At 41.8% G+C, this 20,981-nt stretch overlaps 1 protein-coding gene across 1 annotated transcript in view; it reads left to right on the top strand.

The window, feature by feature from the left end:
• The first annotated feature begins 1,959 nt into the window (after positions 1 to 1,959).
• Positions 1,960 to 20,981, top strand: part of crabp1a (cellular retinoic acid binding protein 1a) — a 43,671-nt gene continuing 24,649 nt past the window's right edge. Inside the window, exon 1 of the mRNA XM_039773565.1 lies at positions 1,960 to 2,177. Within this exon, the coding sequence (XP_039629499.1) occupies positions 2,108 to 2,177 (70 nt within the window). The 5' untranslated portion in view covers positions 1,960 to 2,107. The remainder of the gene's footprint in view (positions 2,178 to 20,981) is intronic.

Raw genomic sequence — 20,981 nt, 5'->3', positions numbered from 1 at the left:
TTCCTATCATCTTCCATAATTTTGGTCCTTCTCATTCTCCATGATCCTCCTGCCTCATCATCTGCAAGGATCTATTTTTCTGCTGCCCATGGAGAATCTGCCGGCCTTCTTAAACCTTCCTGGGCTTGTAAAGTGTAATCTGAATGTTTCAGGGGTTCCTGGAATGAAGAGCTCAAAGTACCTGTGTGACATTTCAGTAATTTGCCCATCCTTCTCCACATATCTTCAGGGTAATATGCTGGCTAATTCCATATAATTTGTATCCATGACCACTGGTGTGTTGATATTGTGTCATCACTTGGAGTTCACATATGCATGTTCATCCATGTCTGGAGAAATGATCTTCATGTGTGTGCCGTCAATCACATCAACATCTCCAGGAGAACCAGTGATTTGTATGGCTGCAGCCTGCTTTAATGTTACCTCACATGGAGTGGTGTGAAAATGTATAAATCTGCATATTACCCCACACATTTTGTAAGGGTGTTCAAAGTCTGGTGTGAAATGTAAGCAATGGTTGGTTGTGACATACCTAAATCATTGTAATTGTAAAGCTGCCTTATCCTGTGGCCAAAAAAAGCACATTCATTTCAACTGATAGCACATGCCTTCTTCACGTAGATGGATCAATCAAATGGCGTGCAAGGTTTGTTACTAATATTATTCCATCTCTGTCAAATTGACATCTTTTTACGAGTTCATTCAGGTCTGGCATTTCCAAAATATTCTACCTTTCCTGAAATGTCCATGCCGATCTCTTGTCAGAATGGCATCATCTGGCAGCTCCAAAAGAGTTAGGACAGCTCATGATGTCTCCTAAATCCTGGTGAAGTTAGGAGCAGATTCCTTAATTAGGGAAATTGATAAAATGCTATTACTGGAGTTGGACCAAATTTGCATCATTTTTATCAGCCAGTTAGGAGATGCTTGATAGATATGGGATGAGGTCATCCAAGTGAAGGAAGGTCAACAAAGCAGGAATATTTTGACATGCCAACACTGCAATCCTCATTTAGAAACAATGCTCAATGGCATTAGAAATAGAAACTACAAAAAGCATGTAGTGGAGTGGCTTCTAATTAATGGGCTGTCTGACTCAGAACTCCTTCCGTCATGTCGTCAACACAATAATAACGCCTCCTTCCGGACAGTCGTCCTTTTGAAGCTCCGGGACCGGAAAGGGTGGGGTCAGTTGCCCTCACTGGGTGGTTTCTCAGGGCTATGGAGGTAAAAAATGACAAGACAGTTGGCAGCAGTGCCCCCTCTCAGCCTGGGGTGGCATCACATACCTTGGAAGAGCTTAAGTGGTGATTCTCAGATGCGCCTGCGTGACAGGGCCTAGAAAATGTCATGACGGGTAAACTGCGAGGGACATTTCTATACCAGCGTTACCCAAGCAGGAAATTAAATTTTATGCCACCAACTGTTTCATAGGTCATGGGTTACAAACAGTAGGCCAGCCGGTAAATTGTAGAAGACAGCTTTAAAGAAAAAGGCTCTTGGGCGGGTTGTACCTAAATACACATTGTCAAGTTTTACAGAAATATACGCCACAGATTGGTGAGGAAATCTGGCCTTGAAATATTTATGAGAGGGGAAAAAATGAATGGCCCCAATCAAAATCAACAAGTATGTTAATTCTTGAGTGGATGGACAGGGTATGCAGGAATGGAGGCAGCAACCTGTTGCAAAAGAATGAAACATTGTGAGTCATAAATCCATTTTTTTTTTTTTGCTGGCCTTTAATATTTCTTTTTTTTAGACAGATTACATACAAGAAAGCAGTGATGAGGAGGGCAATGAAAATGGTGTTGCGGATGGGGTGTGGGGGGGGTGGTTATTGTTTCACTTGTTTCATTGTTCTGCATTTTTTAGGGCAGCATTTTGGTATCATTGGATGGGGCTGTCAGAGGGGAGGGAACAGTGTGACTGAGAACCAAGTGATTTGCTGTAACTAGTGGCACAGCTGAGACAGAGGCAGAGGCAGACGGAGCGAGGGAGAGAAAGGGAGACACAGACAGTGGGAGCCGTGTGAAGCAGGTCGATTTTGTAAACCCGGGACCCAAAGCCCCCTGCTCATCAAACAGACTGCCCGCCGTCCCTCAAAATGACCAACTTTGCTGGCATTTGGAAAATGAAGAGCAGTGAGAATTTTGATGAACTTCTTAAGGCTCTTGGTAAGGCTTTCTTTGGCTCAGTTCTTCTCGTTTTTCCCTCATTTCTCTTCACTTTACCTCACTTTATTGTCTGTACTTTGTATTTACGGCTGCTATTTGTTTCACATGTAATTGAATGTGCTGGCGACTTCTCTCTGCAGGGCTTAGCTACTAAGGGTTTTTTTTTTCTTGCTAAAATGTGACGCCGTTAACTTGGCAGTATGATTGTATCATCTAATGACCCCGAGGTGCAAAAGCTTCACTGGCTGTGGAAAAGAAATTAAAAGCAAAATTCACCTTTACGGAATTATATCAGTGCTTGGGCATAAATGGGCAAAAGCCCTCATGCATTCCTTGTCTGAGGCTTTCTAATCTCTTCATTTTAAAATGAAACTCTTGAAAGAAGCATGTGGCTTGGCAGGAGAAGCAGGAACTGCAAAAAAATAGGAATTGAGGTTTGCAGCTTGCTTGAGCACAGAGAGGTGAATGTGAAATAACTGTGGGGTGGGGCACCATGGCCATTACAGTCCTCTCAGACCTTTGACTTTCACTAAATCATTTTGAAAATGCTCATGCCAAATGTGCACAATTCCTTGGAGAATCCCAGCTCTACCATTGCCAAAAAAATCCATAAATTCTAGCAGTTCATCCGAACAGCTGCAAAACCAGATAAACCTGCAATAAAACAACACACAGGCTTATAAATGACTAATAATCTACACAACCATCAGCTCTTATCACGGGGGAAGGTGACAATCTGATGAATACCCCAGACCAGCATTGTTCTGCTTTACAGGATGATCTGATGTTTCATTCTGTGCTGAAGAGAAATTTAGCAGCCGGCGCTAAAATACACAATCAAGGAATTTCTACAATTAAAACCTGCATTTTAAAATGAACAGGCGCATTACTCTGCAGTGCTGCCATTTCTAATAACTTGTAATATCTATCCATGTTTCTACTTTTTTTTGTATTGCTTATTCTGCATATAACTCCTCACGAAAAAAAACAAAAAACAAAATTGTATGACTTGCAACCAAGTGTGAAAAAATGCAAAGCCTTTCAATTGGACAATTAGCAATTTCACCAATTTGCAATTAAAAATCAAATTACACCTTAATAATAGGAAGATTACAGGTTAGGCGACAATATTTAATGTTGCTGAATGTATCATTCAGAATGTAAAATAATATCATTATCATTCAAAAATGATTGTCATTATCTATCTATCTATCTATCTATCTATCTATCTATCTATCTATCTATCTATCTATCTATCTATCCTTATTTTATATAGTCTATCTATCTATCTATCTATCTATCTATCTATCTATCTATCTATCTATCTATCTAATATAGTGCCTTTCAATATCTATCTATCTATCTATCTATCTATCTATCTATCTATCTATCTATCTATCTAATATAGTGGCTTTCAATATCTATCTATCTATCTATCTATCTATCTATCTATCTATCTATCTATCTATCTATTTAGCATTTATTTGTGTGTCCATACAGTATATAATAACAGTACTCTATATATGTTCAAATGTATGAAACCATAAATGAAAACCTAAGTTTTCCTGACAGATAAAAGGCTGAAGTCAAAGTTAAAATACAGAATAATGTAACAGTATGCAAGAAAAAAAAAGCTTTATTAGTTGTCAAATAGTTCAGAGTATAAAAGTAAGACTAACATTGAATCCAGAATAGGTATGATAATGCATGAAAGAAATGATCAAGGTTGAAATGTCTGTGAACGAATGTAAAAATGAATCAAAAGAAAAAAGGAAAAGCAAAGCCTACAGCAGATTTTTACGGAGGTATATCCTTAGTAATAATGTGGTTAAAGAAATATTGGTGTGCGTTGTCACATCTGGTGGCTCTGCCGGGGGTGCAGTAAATCGAGTAAACAAAGCTAAGGAAGGAGCTCTGGAGTGAAGCTCTAATAGTCTTCCTCACTGCACGTTTCAGACAGAACAATTGGTGAACAGAACATTAACAAAGCAGATGCTGGATGGAAGATTAATGGCCACGCTAACATTGTGCTATTAGTGGAGGAAAAATCACGTACCATAAGACAGGCTTTTCTCTTTCAGCATCCTGCAGTGATTAATATCTATGTGTTAAATGGGACACGGGACATTTATTTGCAAGTTGACTCTTTGTTGTGTCTCTATACCTTTAAAGAATGCTGCATCTTTATTCACACATAAAAAAAGTCAAACTGACTTAAAATTGCAATTTTCCTTTACATAGCTAGAAACAGTTTGAAGTTTACTCAACAGCTTAATCCAATATTTGCAAATTAAAAACTGACAGAGTAGAAAAAAGTCACTAATCTAATATAAGTAACTCAGTTTTGGGCCCATTTTAATTCAGTAATAATCATTTTGCTGTATGTGTTAGATAAATTAATCCTAAATTAAAAAAGGGCTTAGCACCTACGAGATAAAAGAATCAAATAAAACAAAGGTCCTCATTCCACCCTTTTAGAGGAGCCCGTACTGTAGACGGTAAGCTGTAATAGGGAAGGCTGCAAAGGCTTACTGTCTCCTCTAACAGTTTTAGGGACTGAATGGGGTTTGGTGCTTTTATTTGATTCCTTTTCCTTCTTGTCATCATCTGTTTATGATTGTTTCCATTGACAGTTTTTCAAAAAGTAATGCCATTCAAATTTGTTTTTATGTTGTTTTTTCATCAAATGTATCAATTCTATTATGGACTGTCTTTCATTACTTACTAGAAATAATTCATAAGTACAAAGCAAGAAATTCTGCTAGGATCAACAGTTATTTTGGTGACTGATTTGCGCACCGGACGCTGCTCATAGCAGAGCTCCTATACGGTGTGGTGAGAGTGAGAGTTCCTTTACTGTGTGCAGCACAAACTAAAATGTCAATATTCTCACATATGCACAATGTAGTTTCTTTAATAAGTAGATTTTACTCTGTGCGCTCCATACCACAGACACACAAAATATTGTAATGGTGAATATAAGAGGTTTCTGCTTTGCAGCGCATACTATACACGGTACAGTTTCTTTACTCTTTGCAGCACAGTAGAATTTCTATTTATTGCACTCAAAACAGTAACATCTTCCCTAAATAAATGAGTTAATACCACTGTACGCAATTATATTTCTATAACATATTTTACAAATGACACATGTGCAACACTATGTCTCCCAGACAATATTTCAATTGAATAGTTGGCAGATTCTCTTACCCATGATGACATGCAAGATCAGTAGATATTTTAATAGTTTTCACATTTGTTTTTGCAAATGTTTAAATGACGCTAAGTTAAAAGCAGAACAGAGGTGTAAAATTCAATGGCCTAACCCCTAAGCCACTCTCCTGCCTACTACCCCTCTGTCCTTTACGTGTTTTTTGGTCACGTAAATAAGAATATGTCACAATACTACTAATAAATGTTACACATTACAGGCACAATACGCTATGACATTTTTACGGTGGGTGCTATACGAAAGCAAACTCCAGTACAGTTAACCTAACACATTGAAAAATGCAGAGTTTCCCCCACACTATCATATGCGAGGTTTATTGTCGGCCATCTCCTTCCTCAGCCACAATCCAAACCCACTGCCACTGTTCTGCTCCTTTCATGCCACTTCAATGATCTTTTCCCTGCCACATTATGTGCCTGCACATTCCTGCTGCCACTCACTTTGGGTCAGAGGCAACACATTCTACACTCATTGCCCAATATAGCCACTGTGAATGACACAGGGCACTCCAGCTCCTCAAGTCCCCAACACAAACAGGCTCGAACACAAGTATAAAAGTAGGAAGAGTTTTTTATTGTGGGAAGCTCTTCTCGCTAAGCGTTTCCCATGCTGCAACCACCATACAATACAACTACAGTTACAATAAAGTACTCTTCTTCTCTCTTTTACTTGGTCACTGCCAACCTCCATTTCCTCTCACAAGCTTTGTCCACCTATTCCCAACTCTTCCTCTTGGAGCTGAAGCAGCCGGCCTCATTTATGTAGCACCCGAGAGTACTTCCGGTGTCCCAAAGGACTGGCCCAGGAGCACTTCCAGGTGAAGCGGGAGCCTGACAATATAGGGTCCCCATTTTCCACAGCATACCCTGGCAGCACCTGAGGAACCCAACAGTCAGCTGAGTCAGCAAACTACAAGTCCCATGATGCCCTGTAGGAGGCTGCTACCTAAAGGTGCAATGGAAACAGTGCCCTAAGAAGCTGGCTTCCCCCATCCTTCCACTTCATGGGTGTCCTGGGTGGGTAAGAATGCCAGCCATCCCTCACGAGACTGCAGTACTGTTCATAAACAGTCTGTAGCAGATGACAAAGTACCTAACCAGCTACAGACATTTATAGTTCCTACACCATATAATTACATATACTAAATCCCTACATGGGGTGGTGTTTCTGGCATGAAAATTCTAATGGGGACATCCTGGCCTGGGAGATGCTGTCACAACATGCAGGACCATTCCAAGACTCCATGCAGTATGAGTGTGTTTGTGTGTGAGTAAGTGGGCAAGTGAATTAGAGAGAAAGAGATGATCATGCACTTAAAGAGAAGCACTTGCTAGACCTGTTTCTCGGTTTACATCCTTTGGCCTGGGGAATGGCTTCTAACAACCCTAGAGAAGGATCGGTGAGTGCAGAATGTGTTGTCTCTAACCTGAAGTGAGCAGCAGCAGCAGGCACGGGATGTGGAAGAGAAAAGATCATTGGAGTGGCATGAAAGTAGGTGAATTGTAGCAGTGGGTTTGTATCGTGGCCGAGGAAGGAGATGGCCGACAATAATCCTCATGTGAGAGAACAAGGGTGGGTACTGGGTTTCACAATGTGTTACTTATCTGCACCAGTGATGAGCAAATTTCAGCCTAAAGTGCTAGTGCTATAAAAAATAACTGAAAGCAAAGATTTATTAAAATCATGTCATACAGTTCAACTACCAAACGACATATTTAAAAGATATTTCACAATCAACATCAAATACTACACCAGCGTCTCTCAAACTGTGGGGTGCGCTCCCCTGGGAGGGCGCTGAAGCTGTACAAGGGGGGCATTGAATAAATGAACAAGACATCAAAATTAATTTTTTACATTTTTATTTCAAATTTAAATTTGCAAGCATATAATCACAACGAATGCATTATAACTAAAATTAAAATAAAACATTTCTAAGCGATAAATCTAATGACTAATTACTGACGAGAGGCACCGCTGCTGCTGCTTTTATAGTCACGTATTTTCAATCCAGAAAGTCCGAGACGTATCAGAATCTGTCGTGAACATTCAGGTAACAGTAGATCAGGTAATAATGTGGCGCAACTGCACCACATTGGCAGCGTAGCCGATATTGCCAAATTGAGTTAAATAATTTACTGCGTATTGGTTTATTTTCATAATACAACTAACAGCGGTATAATATTTGTCGGACGAAAATACGTTCGTCTCGCTCAGATTGACTTCATCGGTGTCCTCGTTTACGAGATTTTTAAAAATTAAAACATATTTAATCGTTTCTTTACATAAAAATCAATTAAATAAGAATAAATCATTTATTCTTTGTTTTTGGGATTAGAATTACTACCAAAAACCAAACAAGGCATTTTAACAGTTATTAAAGCACTTTAAAAAAATAAATTGCAAATATTTCATCAAAGTTAGCTGAACACATGCAAATCTTATGGAAGTAAAAATGATAGGATACCACGACACCGCACGAGTATCATACCTGTTAGCTGTATCTTGGGTTATTCTCATCTATCTTATATTATGCAGGGGGCGCAGAATTATTCCAGGTAGAAAAGGGGGGGGCTCTAAATACGAAAGTTTGAGAACCGCTGTACTACACTGAAAGCAGAAACCCAAATAAATATGCACAAATTTTCAACTTCTGCTCAATGAGCAAATTGTTACATTGTATTCTGTATAAGTAATCAACGTGATTGATGACAATAATGAAGGCTATTCTAAAACAGCTAGATGTACAAGCTGACATTCCTTTTAAACTGCATCACAAAAAAATGAACCAATTGACCACTTTAAGGGGCTTTAGTCTTCAAGCTACATGGCAGATCTGAAAGGTTAAGGCTGCACACTCGCAAACCTAAGAAAAAGCATGGAGAGAACACCGCAGGGTCCCGGGCCAGTGCTGCCAGTGCTGCCAGGCCCAAGGACAATTTCATATTCTCAAAACAAAAACATTTTCTAGATAAGGAACTGTATTTTGCATATGAATGGAAATTGGAAACATGTGTCTATGATGAACAAATTGTTTTCTTTAAAGACTAATTCAGTTCTTTAATATTATTTATTTTACAGTGAAAAAAAGATTATAATAAAATATTCAGTTATTGAGGAGAATTTACTACTTGTTTCATTTTTGCGGGGTAGATTCATTGCTGAGAAACAGAGGGGCAATGTCCTACTTACTCTTACACTGCCTAGATTACGAGTATATAACATAAAGAGCAGAAATTCCAAACTATATCCTACAAAGAACAGATTTGAACAATACAATAAAACTGTTACATACAACAGACTTCGTGCACCATATGCTTCTCATTGAGTTCCAACTCAAGTTTAGTACATGCTACTAAATGACCTTATACTATACATTAGTTTATAAGATCACTAGCTGTAAAACATAGGACTGAAATCTAAGTAATCAACACAGACCTTTAGCTTTAACACTTGCAATGCCATCAGTTAGAATATATTTTGTAAGTAAAATGCATTGCAATTGTTATTCCAGCAGATGGCACATCACAATATTTGTAGTAATAAAAAGCAATACCACAAATGTTATTCATGCACCATCTCTTGGAATGACAAATGCAATGCATATATATCTGTTATATGCCATTTGGTATGGGATTTGTATAAGCAGTGGTAATGTTTGTGATACGCCATCTGTTGGAATGACAAATGCAATGCATATGTCTCTGTTATATACCATTTGGTATTGGATTTGTAAAAGCAATGTTAATATTATTGATGTGCCATCTGTTGGAAAGACGAATACAATGCATTTGTTGGGGGGCACGGTGGCATGGTGGCGCAGTGGGTAGCGCTGCTGCCGCGCAGTTAGGAGACCTGGGTTCGCTTCCCGGGTCCTCCCTGCATGGAGTTTGCATGTTCTCCCTATGTCTGCATGGGTTTCTTCCGGGCGCTCCGGTTTCCTCCCACAGTCCAAAGACATGCAGGTTAGGTGGATTGGCGATTCTAAATTGTCCCTAATGTGTGTGTCCTGCGGTGGGCTGGCACCCTGATTGGTTCCTGCCTTGTGCCCTGTGTTGGCTGGGATTGGCTCCAGCAGACCCCTGTGACCCTGTGTTCGGATTCAGCGGGTTAGAAGATGGATGGATGGATGGATGCATTTGTTTCTGTTATATGCCATTTGGTATGGAATTTGTATAAGCACTGCAGTGGGTTGGCGCCCTGCCCGGGATTGGTTCCTGCCTTGCGCCCTGTGTTGGCTGGCATTGGCTCCAGCAGACTCCCGTGACCGTGTGTTTTGATGCAACGGGTTGGAAAATGGATGGATGGATTTGTATAAGCAGTGATAATGTTTGTGATGTGCCAACTGTTGGAATGACAAATGCAACACATGTCTCTGTTATATGCCATTTGGCATAGGATTTGTAATAAGCAGTGGTAATGTCTGTGATGCACCATCTGTTGGAATGACAAATGCAATGCATATGTCTCTGTTATATGTCGTTTGCTATGGGATTTGTAAAAGCAGTGGTAATGTTTGTGATGTGCCATCTTTTGGAATGACAGAGACATAGCAACTAGATGAACACACAGACAGATGCACAGACACTTATCCTTTTACTAAAGATTATTGTTACTACATTGTATATGCAATAGAGTTTCAGCATCATCAGTTTAACTTGACAGATTCACACTGACTGCAATAATTTTATTCCAACGCAAAAAAATTGTATTAAGGATATATAGGAATAAAACTAATTTTCACTTACAAACAACATATATGATCATCTTTGGAAGGAGCTGAAAGCAGCCTCCCCATCTTATGAATAGGCTGCCGTTTGTCACAGCTTTTGTTAGCGACAATATCGCAGTCGCTGTGTCGCACTTTATCCTGTTAGCATTTCTTTCATGGCTCTTACTGTACTTTTTATGTTTCCTCTGCCAGTTAGCCTCGGTGTCTAATGGTGACAGACTGTCTCCCAGGCTTCTGGCAATTAAATCTCAGCTCCGCTCTGTGTTCTAGCAAACAAAGAAAGAGGACATCAGCATGATACTGGCTTTGAATGCCGCTCCAACCCTAATTTCTTTTATAGTCCAAGTCCACCAAACACCCGGCGCACTAATGTAAGGGCAGCTGGTCACCAGGTGTGAAGCAGCTGAAGCTGGATCTGCTCCAAGTCATGGATATGAGTCTTTTGCCAGACCATTAAACATGGAGGCAGACAGTATCTGAATGTCGTGAAAAGAGACAGACGAACGAGTTTAGGGAAATTGGCGAAGATCATCTGATCAATCTGATTAAAATAGAAAAAAGAGCTCACTTAAAGTGTGCACCTTGTGCTCATTTTAGAATCCCAGAAAGACCGAAAGAAACAAAATATAAATTAATTTCCTGTTCTAAGTGAGCAATTCCTTTCAGTTTTGATACATGTCAAATGTTAAAAGCTGTGTCGTTCGGGTTTACTGCTGTTGAAATGCTCTATTTGTCCAGCGATTCTCATTTGAAGACATGACAGGATTTAAAGCTGTCAGCATGCGTTAAAAGGGAAAACCTACCCGAGTCGAGAGTGTGCCAAAGTGCTGCGACAACCTCGGACGGCAGAGCAGCATTGATGGCTTCCTCTTCTCCTTTTTTCTTTTGGTTTTTCTTTTAATGAGATTTAGCAGGACACACATAGGAAGTGGGTGGCATGGTGGCACAGCAATCCTTTCATGGAGTCTGCATGTTCTCCCTGTGTCTGGGTGGGTTTACTTCCGCTGTCCAAAGACATGCATGTTAGGTGAATTGGTGTGTGGGAGTGTATGTGGGTTTGTTTGCCTTGTCCAGGATTTGTTCCTGCCTTGTGCCCTATAATAGGTCGGACAGGCTCCAGCCCACTCAACACAACACAACCCTGGCCTGGATTAAGTGCATTAGGTGGTGACACATAGGAGGCACAGCACTGCAAACCCCGGGAAGGGCACCAGCCCACCACAGGGCACACACACACACACACACACGGGACAGTTTAGAATCGCCAATGCACCTAACCTGCATGCCTATGGACTGTGGGAGGAAACCGGAGCACCCAGAGGAAACCCACGCAGACACGGGGAGAACATGCAAACTCCACGCAGGGAGGACCTGGCAAGCGAACCTGGGTTTCCTAACTGCGCCACCGTGCTGCCACCTCTCTCAGCCTTGGTGTGTAAAAATAGTCAGTCAGTAAATCATCGTCCAACCCGCTATATCCTAACACAGGGTCATGTGGGTCTGCTGGAGCCAATCCCAGCCAGCACAAGGTGCAAGGCAGGAAAAAACCCCAGGCAGAGCACCAGTCCACCACAGGGCACACACACACCAGGGATAATTTAGAATTGCCAATGCACCTAACCTGCATGTCTTTGGACTGTGGGAGGAAACCCATGCAGACACGGGCAGAACATGCAAACTCCATGCAGGGAGGACCCGGGAAGCGAACTCAGGTCTCATTACTGTGAAGCAGCAGCACTACCCACTGCGCCACCGTGCCGCAGCATATGCAATTGCTACACAAAATTGTGTAATAAAGTTCATCGCTTTCTATAAAATTAAACAATATATATATTTTGCCCACACAGGAGCTTTACACTGGAGGCTATGGGGCATGGAGTAAAAACTTTAAACTCACCAGTGTAACCACCAGGGGGCGCCACTAACCCCTCAACCTCAGACACAGCAATGTCCTGCACGCTTTTAGGTTCAAATAAAAGATATTTATTTAAACACAGCACTTCCCCAATAATCACCCTTAGAAAGATTAGTCAAAATACACAATAGATTAGGTTTAGGGTTAGGGTTAGGGTTAGAACAAATTCTTCCTCCTCTCTTCCCATTGAGTGTTGCCCACTGGCTCCTGACTCTGACTCCCTGGTGTGAGGGACGGGCACAATGTTATTTTCCAGTCCAAGACTACGTCTGTCATTCCACTCTGAATCTCCCGGCCCAGCCGGGATGCCCGTTCTCCTCCAACACAAGATACATTCATTTTTCAAGCTGTTGAGAGTATTGATCTACGTCTTGCAAATACACGCACATTGTAAAATACTTTATGGATGTAATTTTTGAACAAAAAGACACCAATATTAAGAGATTCAGCCATTTTCAAAGAAGGCCAGTTGTGTGTGCCATCCGGGGGGCGCAGATTCTGTCCAACGGGCCAAATTACAGTAAACTGTTCATACCATGCAGTTGGCTTTGTTTTGATTTACTCTCATATTTAAGTGAGAATTCGCACAAGTCAATAGACTTATATAGAGTACCAGGAATATGAAATAAAAACAGTATTTCCAGACCCCTGATGTTGTCACAAACATGCGTCAGAAACATGGAAGGCGCAGATCAATACTCAACAGCTTTCTTGGTTTGGAAAATCGACATATTTGGTACATGTAAATTTTTTAATCTTTTCCTCCATGCCCCATACCCTCCATTGTAAAATGCCAGAGCGGGCACAATATTTTTATACATTTATAGAAAGCAATAGACTTTAGAACACAAATTCAATGCTTATATGAAAGAAAAAGTTTAAATTGAAAAATACCAAACTTATCCTTGAAGTATGAGTGCCACTTCTTTGGTCAGCTGGGTAAGTGCCACTATGCCCATCTTCACAAAGGTCAGTACTACAGGCCGGCTGCTGTGCAGAAGAGCCTATATTTGAAAGGGTAATTAGTCAGACATTAAACAAACAAGAAGTTCTTGAAAAGTGTAAATACTGGATAGTTAGACCCCATGCTAATAGTCAGACATTTCTGCCAAGTTGTAAACAAAGAGCATAGGAGATGGTAAAACTGTTGGATTTGATGAGGAAATCTCCATTTACGATAGGGTCAATTAGAGTGAAGCGCATATGCACACTAGTGGCAGCCACTTTATGACTTCACGGGTAAGCGATGGACTGGAGAACTGCTCTCCTCTAAGCTCACTTTGTAATGGCTGCACCGCAGGACATAGACACAATGGGGGCAGAGGTCATTTTCCAGGTCAGCGACTTCCAGACTGTGGAGGAAACAGTCGGAAACTTCACGGCACCGGCTCCAGCCACAAAACCTTTAAACCATTCCCTTTTAAGCCTCCCAAAACTCCCCGTAAATCCAGAAGAATGATCACATTCCGGAGAATTTGTTCTTAACTGGTAGGTGTAAAGCAGAGCCTGATTGTCACTTGGCTGGGAGAGACCATGTTGAAAAAGACTCAAAATTCACAGCCTGTTTTTGTAGACCTGAGGGTTAAATTGGTCAGTCAGTCAGTCAGTCAGTCATTCTCCAACCTGTTATATCCTAACTGCAGGGTCACATGGGTCTGCTGGAGCCAAACCCAGCCAGCACAGGGTGCAAGGCAGGAAACAAACACCGGGCAGGGTGCCAGCCCACCGCAGGGCAGGGTTCAATTAGTGTTGTCTAGAATTTCACACACACACTTCGCTCGCCAACCTCCGGGCCTGCGCTACACGCCAGCCTCTTTGCAGTTCTGCCACTTGCATATGGGGATGCGGATGTACAATTTAAACAGTTTTTTTATTTTCATGGGAATTGTTACATATGCATCAACACAATGTATAACTGCTAGTGATTGAATTTCGTTTCTTTCTCTCTATTAAGTAGAACAACTTTTTTGAATGTTTGGCTCTGAGATTTGTTAATTGTCTTTGCAAAAGCTGTTCTAATGGGAATCTGTTAACGTTTTAATATGAATGGCATATCAAGATCTCCTTTGTTGTCTAATGTTATCCACTGAAGATGTGCTACATTACCTTTCTTGGATGCATCCTTCATTCTACAGTAATTTGTGCGGTGGAAGATCAGACAGTGTTAACATTTGTAGATATTCTTCATGATACTGTAAGTTGATGTTTTCATCTTCTGCACCATCACCACCAACTGTTTCTGCATCGTCTATTGATATGCATTTAACCAATTTGCAGTGTAGCTGATCGACATTTTGGTGTTAATTTGTTTGACTTCATCGTTTCTCAGTGCTAGGATTGCCCGTGTAGTCATTTCTTCTGTTGATAACCCTTCGTGATGAAATTCTTCAATAAGATTTGGACATAATACGTCTTCTTTAATTGGGAACTTAAAGTGAGGAAAATGTTAAAATTTATAAGAGCTGAGAGCACAGGAAGTGTGACTGACAAAAGCATTCACAAGACTGAGAGCTGAGAGGACTGTGGTCTTGTTTGAAAATGTTTGAGTGGAGGGCGTGACTTGAAAAAATCTCGTGCCCAAAGTCTCGTCTCGCGGGATCTGAAAAACTCTTAAAAAAGTATCATCTCCCAAAAGTCTCATCTGATCAAAGAATGTTTTTGTACAATAGAGATATACATTATAATAAAAGTAATCCTGACATATATATGTATATATACATACATGTACACTCACCTAAAGGATTATTAGGAAGACCTGTTCAATTTCTCATTAATGCAATTATCTAATCAACCAATCACATGGCAGTTGCTTCAATGCATTTAGGGGTGTGGTCCTGGTCAAGACAATCTCCTGAACTCCAAACTGAATGTCAGAATGGGAAAGAAAAGGGATTTAAGCAATTTTGAGCGTGGCATGGTTGTTGGTGCCAGACGGGCCGGTCTGAGTATTTCACAATCTGCTCAGTTACTGGGATTTTCACGCACAACCATTTCTAGGGTTTACAAAGAATGGTGTGAAAAGGGAAAAACATCCAGTATCGGCAGTCCTGTGGTCGAAAATGCCTTGTTGATTCTAGAGGTCAGAGGAGAATGGGCCGACTGATTCAAGCTGATAGAAGAGCAACTTTGACTGAAATGACCACTCGTTACAACCGAGGTATTCAGCAAAGCATTTGTGAAGCCACAACGCGCACAACCTTGAGGCGGATGGGCTACAACAGCAGAAGACCCCACCGGGTACCACTCATCTCCACTACAAATAGGAAAAAGAGGCTACAATTTGCACGAGCTCACCAAAATTGGACAGTTGAAGACTGGAAAAATGTTGCCTGGTCTGATGAGTCTCGATTTCTGTTGAGACATTCAAATGGTAGAGTCAGAATTTGGCGTAAACAGAATGAGAACATGGATCCATCATGCCTTGTTACCACTGTGCAGGCTGGTGGCGGTGGTGTAATGGTGTGGGAGATGTTTTCTTGGCATACTTTAGGCCTCTTAGTGCCAATTGGGCATCGTTTAAATGCCACAGACTACCTGAGCATTGTTTCTGACCATGTCCATCCCTTCATGACCACCATGTACCCATCCTCTGATGGCTACTTCCAGCAGGATAATGCACCATGTCACAAAGCTCGAATCATTTCAAATTGGTTTCTTGAACATGACAATGAGTTCACTGTACTAAAATGTCCCCACAGTCACCAGATCTCAACCCAATAGAGCATCTTTGGGATGTGGTGGAACGGGAGCTCCGTGCCCTGGCTGTGCATCCCACAAATCTCCATCAACTGCAAGATGCTATCCTATCAATATGGGCCAACATTTCTAAAGAATGCTTTCAGCACCTTGTTGAATCAATGCCACGTAGAATTAAGGCAGTTCTGAAGGCGAAAGGGGGTCAAACACCGTATTAGTATGGTGTTCCTAATAATCCTTTAGGTGTATACATATACATATATACACAAGTTGAAGTATTCTGCACAATATTTTCAAGGGGATTTCTGAATGTGCCAGTAGCTAGAATCTCATTGCACTTTTTGAGTGAGATCTGTCCTGTTGAGTGGCTGCAAACAAAAGGAGAGCAGACACAGCAAATGCATCAAACACATGAACAAGACAGTAATCAGCAAGAAAAGGGCCCAGGGTGAAAACCGTGGTCAAAGGGAAAGAAAGTGCATCCATCCATCCATTATCCAACCCGCTTTATCCTATCTACAGGGTCACAGGGGTCTGCTGGAGCCAATCCCAGCCAACACAGGGCACAAACCCCAGGCAGGGTGCCAACCCACCACGGGGCACACATACACCCAGGGATAATTTAGGATCGCCAATCCACCTAACCTGCATGTCTTTGGACTGTGGGAGGAAACCTACACAGACACGGGAAGAACATGCAAACTCCACGGAGGGAGGACCTGGGAACCGAACCTGGATCTCCTAACTGCGAGGCAGCAGCACTACCCACTGCACCACCGTGCCGCCCAAAAGAAAGTGCAAATACAAGAAAAAGGAAATGGACTCTCTGGCCAAGGGAGTCAGGAGTCGGTTTACATGGAATGATGAAGAGGGTTGGAAACAAGCTTGGGAGTTGCCATCACCAGTCTAGTGGGTAGCACGGCTAACAGAAGGGGGGAGATGCCAGCCTTAGGAGTGTCTCCATGACAACAGAATGCAGCACCTCACCGGGAGATTTCAGAAACAGCCAACTTTTTTAAAGAGGATAAAGAAGCCTTCTTTTATAAGTCTGTGTCTTTGATAAGGGTACAGAGTTATCATTGTTTTTATCTCTTTAAGACATAATTATACATTCTAATAAAGTAAAACCTGATAAGAGTGAGCAGCTTTAAGAAGGGATTGCGTTCTCCAGCACACACATGAGAGCACACAGAGCAGATTCTCAGGTAACTATAATGAGGTCTGTGAGGCCTTTCATCATTGCAGCCTGACTGCACTTGATGGTGCAACAACACATAAAAAAATATTAAATTACACCAAAGATAGAGGCCCACTTAAGCTCTGCAGTTTAGGGTGCCAAGAAGAGAACTCTCCATCCATCCATCCATCCATTCATCCACTTGTGTGCATGAGTAGTGAAGAGCAAACAACCCTTCAAATGGTATCTGGTGAAATACCAAAAGTGGATGACATTTTATGTACGATATCACTGAGTCGGACTCTGAGTTGTCAGATTTTGATGTAAGTGATCTGGAGATGACCTGGGTTCGTTTCCCGGGTCTTCCGTGTGTGGAGTTTGCATGTTCTCCCCATGTCTGTGTGGGTTTCCTCTGGGCACTCCGGTTTCATCTCACAGTCCAAAGACATGCAGGTTAGGTGCATTGGCGATTCTAAATTGTCCCAAGTATGTGTTGGTGTTGGTGTGGGTGTGCCCTGCCCGGGGTTTGTTTCCTGCCTTGAGACCTGTGTTGGCTGGCATTGGCTCCAGAAGATCCCCGTGACCCTGTATTTAGGATATAGGGGTTTGGATAATGGATGGATGGATGATCTGGAGATCGCAAACGAAAGTGGAGGACCAGCATAGGCTGATCGTGGTGCTGAACATGTCCGTTTGGCTAATGTACCTACACCAACGTTCACCTGGGAGGACCATCTCTGTATGATGTCAAGAGGTACAAACCAGATTGCGTCACTCTGCTACTGCTATGTGGAGTTTTTTTTTGTTTTTTCTGTCCCCCCCAGCCATTGGACCTTACTCTTATACTATGTTAATTAATATTGACTTATTTTGTTTTCTTATTCTGTCTTTTATTTTTCTCTTCTTTATTATGTAAAGCACTTTGAGCTACTGTTTGTATGAAAATGTGCTATATAAATAAATGTTGTTGTTGTTGTTGATGTGTATTCCTGCTGGTCACTGAGCTGCCCCCCGCGCAGCCGTTGCTACCTGAAACACTGAACAGGCGCCAACAGCAGCCATGGCATGCAGCAAACAGATATTTTATGCTGATTTATATGTGAAACCATTGCTGTGTGTGCTTTTCAGAAATCTGGAAAAAAAATATTCAGCCCTCAAAGAGTGAATCTATCTATTTTATTTGTTGCTTTATCTATGCATTTTATAAAGCATCTTATCAATCAATTTATTGCCATTGAGCAGGAGAATAGCATAGTCCAAAAAAAAAGAAAGAAATGTTGGGAAGCCAATCTGGTGGCCCGTTTTAATTCCATAAACTATAAACAGCACTGTGCACAATGACACATGAAGAATTAAACATTTTAAAGAAGAGCGACCGGATGGTGTGCTTCACATTCAAGGGATCACAATACTCAGCCTCCCTGGAAAAGTCTATGCCAGGGGGTTAGAAAGGAGGGCTCATCTGTTGGATGAACCTTGGATTCAGTAGGAACAGTGAGGAGACCGATTCTTTACCCTCACAAGATTTCTTGGGGGTTCATGGGAGTATGCCCAACCTGTCCACATGTGTTTTGTGAAGTGTGTAAGCTGTGAAATGGACACCACACACACACACACACACTCTCTCTCTTAGAGCCAATTCAGACACACATCTTTGGGATCAGGGAGGAAAACGAGAATATTAAAAGAAAAACTTCAAACAGACAACAGGAGAACAAGGAAAGTCAGAAAAGACAGGGTCAGGACTTGCGTTTTGAATATTGTTTGCCTCTTTTGGGGGTTTTCATACCCTTAGGTATCCATTGGGTTTATTTATTTTTGAAATATTATTTTCATTTTGATTTGTAATTTGGGCCACTATTTCAGCTCCATTCTAACAGCGGTATTGTTGATTACCGTTGCTTGTGGTTACAGTCCTGGAGTGGGCGTGTCCTCAGAGATCGTGGATTGTCAATTATGATGCAACGGGATAAAAGGTCATCCAGGGGTGTGCCTCCCCAATCTTTTGACTTCATCCTTGTCTTCTTCTTGCCCTCTGAATTCTTAAGCCTGTTGGCCATAACAGACAGTGCCCAAGCTGAGATTTATTACCAAGAATATGGATCTATGAAATAGCAACACTGGCTACTAACCATGGCTGGAATATGTTGTAAATAATAACAGTAATATATTAATAATAATAAAATGATGCATCAAAGTGGTTATACCTTTTGCATCACAGCCTTGACAGATGGCTTCCTGGTGTGGTCATCCAAGGTAATAACAGATCGATAACTGCAATCTATGTTGGGGTGCCAAAACACAAACAAAACTGAGCTCGATTACACGATTACAAACAGAAATGCCACCCTCTGGTGTTTTAACAAAAACAATGCTACCCATCAAGGCTTCTAGTATGGCTTCTTGTTACGGCTCAAAGAAACTCCATCTCTCCAGCACTCTCATTAGCAAGTGACGCCTCCTTCTAGGTGGCTGGGCGTTTATGGTGTGTGGCCGAGAGGGGCGGAGTCAATTGGCCTCACTGGTCAGATTCTCAGTAGTGTGGAAGGGTAAAGGAAGATGCCACAGTTAGCAGCAGTGCCCCCTCTAGGCCCACAGTGGTATTCCATACCTGGAAGGATCCCGGATGATGACACTCTGACATGCAATCATGACACTGGGCATGTTGCTGTAATGTGGTTTATGTTTTACATGTATATTTTTGCTAATTAAACTTTTATACAGTGCATCCGGAAAGTATTCACAGCGCATCACTTTTTCCACATTTTGTTATGTTACTGTCTTATTCCAAAATTGATTCAATTCATTTTTTTCCTCAGAATTCTACACACAACACCCCATAATGACAACGTGAAAAAAGTTTACTTGAGGTTTTGCAAATTTATTAAAAATAAAAAAACTGAGAAATCACATGTACATAAGTATTCACAGCCTTTGCTCAATACTTTGTCGATGCACCTTTGGCAGCAATTACAGCCTCAAGTCTTTTTGAATATGATGCCACATGCTTGGCACACCTATCCTTGGCCAGTTTCGCCCATTCCTCTTTGCAGCACCTCACAAGCTCCATCAGGTTGGATGGGAAGCGTCGGTGCACAGCCATTTTAAGATCTCTCCAGAGATGTTCAATCGGATTCAAGTCTGGGCTGTGGCTGGGCCACTCAGGGACATTCACAGAGTTGTCCTGAAGCCACTCCTTTGATATCTTGGCTGTGTGCTTAGGGTTGTTGTCCTGCTGAAAGATGAACCGTTGCCCCAGTCTGAGGTCAAGAGCGCTCTGGAGCAGGTTTTCATCCACGATGTCTCTGTACATTGCTGCAGTCATCTTTCCCTTTATCCTGACTAGTCTCCCAGTTCCTGTCGCTAAAAAGCATCCCCACAGCATGATGCTGCCACCACCATGCTTCACTGTATGGATTATATTGGCCTGGTGATGAGCGGTGCCTGGTTTCCTCCAAACGTGACGCCTGGCATTCACACCAAACAGTTCAATCTTTGTCTCATCAGACCAGAGAATTTTGTTTCTCATGGTCTGACAGTCCTTCAGGTGCCTTTTGGCAAACTCCAGGCGGGCTGCCATGTGTCTTTTACTAAGGAGTGGTTTCCGTCTGGCCACTCTACCATACAGGCCTGATTGGTGGATTGCAGCAGAGATGGTTGTCCTTCTGGAAGGTTCTCCTCTCTCCACAGAGGACCTCTAGAGCTCTGACAGAGTGACCATCAGGTTCTTGGTCACCTACCTGACTAAGGCCCTTCTCCCCCGATCGCTCAGTTTACATGGCCGGCCAGCTCTAAGAAGAGTCCTGGTGGTTTCAAACTTCTTCCACTTATGGATGATGGAGGCCACTGTGCTCAATGGGACCTTCAAAGCAACAGAAATTTTTCTGTTACCTTCCCCAGATTTGTGTCTCGAGACAATCTTGTCTCGGAGGTCTACAGACAATTCCTTTGACTTCATGCTTGGTTTGTGCTCTGACATGAACTGTCAACTGTGGGACCTTATATAGACAGGTATGTGCCTTTCCAAATCATGTCCAATCAACTGAATTCACCAC

The sequence above is a fragment of the Polypterus senegalus genome, chromosome 12, assembly GCF_016835505.1.
Source record: "Polypterus senegalus isolate Bchr_013 chromosome 12, ASM1683550v1, whole genome shotgun sequence".
NCBI lineage: Eukaryota > Metazoa > Chordata > Cladistia > Polypteriformes > Polypteridae > Polypterus > Polypterus senegalus.
The sequence above is the reverse complement of the archived record's forward strand: the minus strand, read 5'-3'. Positions and strand labels throughout refer to the sequence as shown.